Source organism: Amborella trichopoda, chromosome 9 (assembly GCF_054954075.1).
Source record: "Amborella trichopoda isolate Santa Cruz 75 chromosome 9, AtrichopodaSantaCruz75HAP2 v2.0, whole genome shotgun sequence".
Taxonomy (NCBI): Eukaryota; Viridiplantae; Streptophyta; class Magnoliopsida; order Amborellales; family Amborellaceae; genus Amborella; species Amborella trichopoda.
In genome coordinates, this window is record NC_142344.1 from 10,943,727 (window position 1) to 10,949,458 (window position 5,732).

The 5,732-nt window shown below is 37.8% G+C and overlaps 1 protein-coding gene across 1 annotated transcript; it reads left to right on the plus strand.

The window, feature by feature from the left end:
- The first annotated feature begins 3,350 nt into the window (after positions 1–3,350).
- LOC18424278 (B-box zinc finger protein 23) lies at positions 3,351–5,432 on the plus strand. Its single transcript, XM_006828867.4, has 3 exons — positions 3,351–3,643; positions 4,106–4,447; positions 4,696–5,432. The coding sequence occupies exons 1-3, from the start codon at positions 3,458–3,460 to the stop codon at positions 4,903–4,905; spliced, it is 738 nt and encodes a 245-aa protein (XP_006828930.1). The 5' UTR covers positions 3,351–3,457; the 3' UTR covers positions 4,906–5,432.
- The last annotated feature ends 300 nt before the right edge of the window (positions 5,433–5,732 follow it).

A 5,732-nucleotide genomic window follows, 5' to 3' on the forward strand; every position in this document is an offset into this window, starting at 1 on the left:
TGCTCCAACCAAACGTAGGTAAAGTGTGGATTTCACATGAACGTGTTTTCTCCGTGCTTTTTACGGAGAAATCAAAACGCGCCCTTAATCCGACTAGTGAGATACCTCGGCCACTCTAAATCATAAGTAAAACTTTGATTTAATTGAAAACATGTCAGAATTAGTGTTTGATCGGTTTGATTTAATTGAAAACATGTCAGAATTAGTGTTTGATTGGTTTCAGTGTGTTTAACTTATTGATTTTGACTGGTTAATCTAGTTAAACAAAATTGTATTTTTTTAAAAAAAATTTATATAAGGTTGCAACCTTAAAATGTAAACTTAATGTGCAACTAAAAAATCCATCGAAAAATGTCGTTTTGATATTGATAAACCCTTTAATTGATCATCTTGACATCGAAATGGATGGGTGTAAAAAAAATAAACAAACTTCAAATCTAAAAAATAGTGCATATTACAACACATTATTTGGACGGTTCATTCGAAAGAATTTTATGTGTTTATAGATCTACTTGATTTGAACCATTTTTGGAATTTAAAATATCATAGAAACAAAAATAGATTTTCAGGTCATCCTAACAATTTTTGGCACCAAATTACATCTTGTGATAAAATTTAGAGGCATGCCTTAATTTGATATCTTAAAGTTGCAACCTCATCATACAAACCACACCCAGTTTTTAAATACTTATGCTTACACTATTATTTTTCATTTTCATTTGGTTTTCAAAAATTCAATCCAGCATAATCAAATAATTTTCATTAGACTAGACCCCTCACTATTTCGTCAGCTAATCCAATCCGGATGGCACTAGTTCATGATCCTTTTGCAATAAATACGCATTGATAAATTGTAGAGATTAGCACTAAACATGGGGGACCCGACATGGTTGATATGTGTGTGACGCACCGCTATTTTATAGAAAGAGATAGATGCAATATCCTTGAGAATATGCAATAAGAAGATTGGGTGAAGTGGGTGTTCCTAACATGACAGGCCCTGCGAGTCAGGCCTGCCCATAAGCATATGGACCCTGAGAGCTCGCATCACGCCAAGAGCGAAGTCTAGAGTTTTAAGAGAGAGAAAGACAGAAAATGCCAAAATACCAAATAAAAAATAAAAAAAAATGAAAGTTTGAGATAGAAACAAAGAGAGAGAGAGAAAATGCCAAAAAATGAAAGTTTGAGATAGAAACAATTTGAAACGGATATGTATAGAGAGAGAAAATAGTGTACGAAAACACACGGGTCGTGAATAGGCCCAAAAAAAAAAAAAAGTTAAAAAGAAAAAAGAGTGATTTACGTAAGGGCTTTAAATATTTTTTTTTAAAAAAATAGAAAATGTTTTATTTGTATGTAAAAATTACAAAGAAGATCAGTCAATCTACTCTTTTTTTTTTTTCAAAATTGTCCCTTAGACTAAAGATAGAATCTTTGGTCTGAATTTTAATTTTTCAATTTTTTTATAGTTTTTTCGTTAGTAGGGTAGCGCCCCAAGGTTTAGGACAGTGTCCTACTAACGAAAAAACCAAAAAAAAAAAAAAAATTATAGGTTGACTGACTTTATTTGTAATTTCCACCAATAAATGAAGCATTTTGTATTTTAAATTTCTTTTTATATAAAATTACCCTGGCTGTCCTTACCAATGTAGGTCGAGCAACTAAAGTTCATAGTGGCTTCTTTCCCTCCTTACTGGGTAAGCTCGATATTTAGTCAATTATGTATGCGTTGGGAAGTATATGAGGCGGCTTCAGGGCCCGTACGTAAATCACTAAAAAAAATAAAAATGTTTAAACTAAAATTAAATAAAAATACATCTAAATAAGGTTAAAAAAGTAGTAAAAAATTTAGAATTTGGAAAATCAATTTGTGACTAGGGTATTTTAGAAATAATCGAAAGAAGAGGAAAAGTAGAAAATAATTATTCTAGCCAAAAACACTTTCTAAACTTTGCCAAAATGTTAGAAAATTTAAAGAAAGTACAAATTAATTTCTTATTTTTTGTATTCGTAATATTTTTTTTTTAAAATCTCCATCAAAAACCATTTTATAATATGTAAGTCCAAGCAACCCACCTGGGTCCGCGTCGACCCGACCAATTTCATGAACATTGTGAGAAAGTCTACATTTGGGTTCACTATTTACTTGAAGAGAGGGTTCACTATATTTGCATTTGGATGAATATAGAAAGCGCGAAAGAAAGAAGGGAGAGAGAGACCCTTGTTTGGGTTGGGCAGGACTTGAACCCGGATTTGAAAAATAATATGGGACGCAGATCCAAACTCAAACTTGACCGGATGTGAATTCACCGCGGATCGGACCCGACCCAAAAATTCAAATATCTATGTATTTAATAATATTTAAATATATTTTCTAAATTGGAATACAAAAAATATTATTAGGCTCATATCCAAATCCGAATAGTATTTGAGTTCAAGATTTTAGAACTAAACCCAACCCGCTGGGTCTAATTTTTGAACCCAAACCCAATCGTGTCCGCCTCTCTAAGTCCCGAGTCAGGTCCGGTCCATTGCCCCCCCCCCCCCCCCCCCCCCTCTTTACCTCGGTAACAAGGTCGGTGGTAAAATTAGTAGTTCGAAGAAGAGAGAGAATGAGGGGGAGAGAGGACGGGTAGTTCTTTCTAACTTGGAAGCACGAAAATCCCACAAAAAAGATCACAGAATCCATTATCTCCGCTTTGAATAATACACAGACAACGATGCTCACCGTCTCCTTGTGCCCGCTGCCTACTTGCCCATTTCGGCCTTCTTCATTCCCAACTCCTTTACTTCATTTATTTATTGAAAAATAGTTTGATAGTGCTGCAATAAAGTCTCACTTTATAACTCATCCAATAAAAGGAATTAAAAAACCATTACATCCATCTCGTTTTGGACATTATGGTTGTTTAAAAATAATAATTAAATTTTAAAAATAATATATATTATAATAAATTATCTAAGCCTTCTATTTCAGTTAAAAAAGTAAATACTATAGATATACAAGATCTGTATCATAATTTGAATTTCAAATTTTTATTATCGATGTTGGAAATTAATTTTAGATCTATCATGAAAATTTCTATTATCGAAATATTTTCCGAATGAGGAATTGAGTTGAAGTTTTATTTTGTTCTAGGTTTTATAAAAACTTCGTGCTTATTTTATTTTCATAAAGCCCGGGATTGGGCACAATGTTTATTTTATGTTTCACTCACTATTTTTCATCGAGGCACAGAAGAGAGAGAAAGGAAACCAAAAAGAAGAGAGAGAGAGAGAGAGTCCACATCTCCCCTTTTTTTTCTCTTTTCTGGCGCTCTCTTAACACGCCACGCCCATGCTCCAGCCCTGACCGTGGGTCTCCCTGCTCTCTCTCTCCCTCACTACAATAACCCGAGCCCTCTCAACTTTCAGAGGCCACCTCCTCTGTCTCTCTCTCTCTATAGAAAGGGTGGACATGAAGATACAGTGCGACGTCTGCAACAAAGCAGAGGCGTCAGTGTTTTGCTGTGCGGATGAGGCCGCCCTCTGCTCCGCCTGCGATCAGAGAGTGCATCACGCCAACAAACTCGCCGGCAAACACCGCCGTTTCTCTCTCCACCACCCTTGTTCCGACCAAGGCCCCCGGTGCGACGTATGCCAGGTTTTACTACCTCTTGCTTCCCCCTCTCTCTCTCTCTCTCTCTCTCTCTCTGTAGTACCCCCTCTTTCCGTCTCTCTCGCTTTCTTTTGATACGAATTTCACAAACTCTCTCTCTGGCTATAACCAGCGCACCTTGATCCTCCAATTCCCGTTCCTCTCCTTGAAACCCTCATCCCCCAAACCATTTTCTCTCTCTAAAACAAGCAAGATTTGTATCCTTAAATCTTATCCCTCTCTCTCTCTCTCTCAAATCAAATCCTTCGGGCCCCGCGTCTGTACCTAAAACACAGTCTCTCTCTCTCTCTCTCTCTCTAAAGTCGACAACTTCCTTCGATCTCCGTAACCCAGCTTTTCTCCTTTGATTCCTCCAAACCCCCTTTCTCTCTCTCTAAAATCAACACGATCCCACGGAACCCATCTCTCTCTCTAAAAGAAAATTTTTTAATTTTAAATTTTTTGCAGGAGAGGCGCGCCTTCCTCTTTTGCCAAGAAGACCGAGCCATTCTATGCAGAGAGTGCGACATCGCCATTCATACTGCAAACGATCTCACCTATCGCCATAACCGTTTCCTTCTCACTGGTGTCAAGCTCCAATCAATTGCCGCTGATACACTGGAAAACAAAAAAGCAAAGATGCCGGCGACTAGTTCGACGCCCCAACAAAATTCTCCGGCTCCTCTCTCTAGCACGAGTAGCAGCATCTCCGAGTATCTCACCCACACGATCCCAGGATGGAGGGTTGATGATTTCCTGACAGGCGCCGGCTCTCTCTCTCCTCCTCATAATAACGATGGCCTGCTCGAGGTGCAGATCTCTATGCGATAAGGAAATCCACTCTCTCTCATCATGCCACCCCCTCTCTCTCTTCATTCACCTACTTTCTCTCTCCTCATCAAGCCATCATTCCATCAATCCATCATCTCATCCTCTCTCTCTCTCATCGGCTTTCTCTTTCTCACTCCCCCATGAAGCCAGTCTCTAAGGCAGTTCTCGACCCCCGACTGTTTCTCTCTCTACCCCTTTCTCTTATTCTTTCCCTGGTGTGAATGCAGACTGACGAGCTTTTGAAGCTTGTGGAGAGCGATTTCAATGGCGACTGCTTCTTTCCTTCTGATGATTTCATTCTCCAAATCCCTAAGCAAGGCAAAGGGTGGGGTGCAGAGAGATTCATGAGCTCCATTAATGGAGGAGAACACCATGGATTCACTGTTCCTCAGATTAGTCCTCCAACCAAGAGACAGAGACTAGTTTGGCAAATGTAAATGAAGCTCTGGTGATGGTCTTGTGATGAGACCTTTTTTTTTATGGGTTCATCTCTTTTGGGCGAGAAATGGTCTAGAGAACTGAAACACAGCAATGGTAGCAGAGGTTTTTGTGCAAGAACAATGGGATTGTGACTTCCTCTGATGCCCTTGTGTCCCTTCTCCTGTTAATGTTTTAGAGAGAGAGAGAAAGCTCTTTCTGCTCTGTAATGTCGAGAGTTATTTTGGCTTTAAAAAGTCCAGAGAGTGAAAGAGATCTGTCGCAGCACTCTGAATTTGAACGGTTGTGATCGACATTCGTAACTCTAGAGAGTGAAAAGATTAGGAGTCCGTTTGCTTTGACTTCTTATTCAGGTTAACGCCACAAAATTTCACGATTATGTGTTTTTTTGGGTATTTTCGTTCGTTGCAATGGATTTCGGCCCTAACCCAAGTATCTCCGTGTCTATTCATTCTTCTTGCTACTGTGGTTTGTATGATGATTATTAAGTGTGAATAATCTATGGAAGACCACTTGAGCTCCCAAAGATAGATTATATTTTTAGTATGTTCGAATTATGTTATTAAAATCACCAAAAGATATAAAAGATTGTATTTCTAAGGGTAAGGAGACCATTTATCTTTGGTATAAGGCGGTCAAAATTAATTTTGACCATTGGATGTGAAAATGGATGGTTTTATTTATTACATTGATCAAGCTCAAACTTCAAAAGAAACTTTCTCTAACCTTCTTGTATTATAGGTAAATGGTCTCACTCTACACTGTTTTTTTTTAAAGATATTATCAAAAGGATAAAAAAAGATCCTATTTTTATAGATTTTCTTAA

What these genes read in the sequence shown, in the direction of transcription:
- LOC18424278 (XM_006828867.4), top strand. Translation starts at nt 3,458, where the DNA reads ATGAAGATACAGTGCGACGTCTGCAACAAAGCAGAGGCGTCAGTGTTT. An exon ending in CCCGGTGCGACGTATGCCAG is followed by an intron (nt 3,644 to 4,105) that starts GTTTTACTACCT and finishes AATTTTTTGCAG; the next exon opens with GAGAGGCGCGCCTTCCTCTT. An exon ending in ATAACGATGGCCTGCTCGAG is followed by an intron (nt 4,448 to 4,695) that starts GTGCAGATCTCT and finishes GTGTGAATGCAG; the next exon opens with ACTGACGAGCTTTTGAAGCT.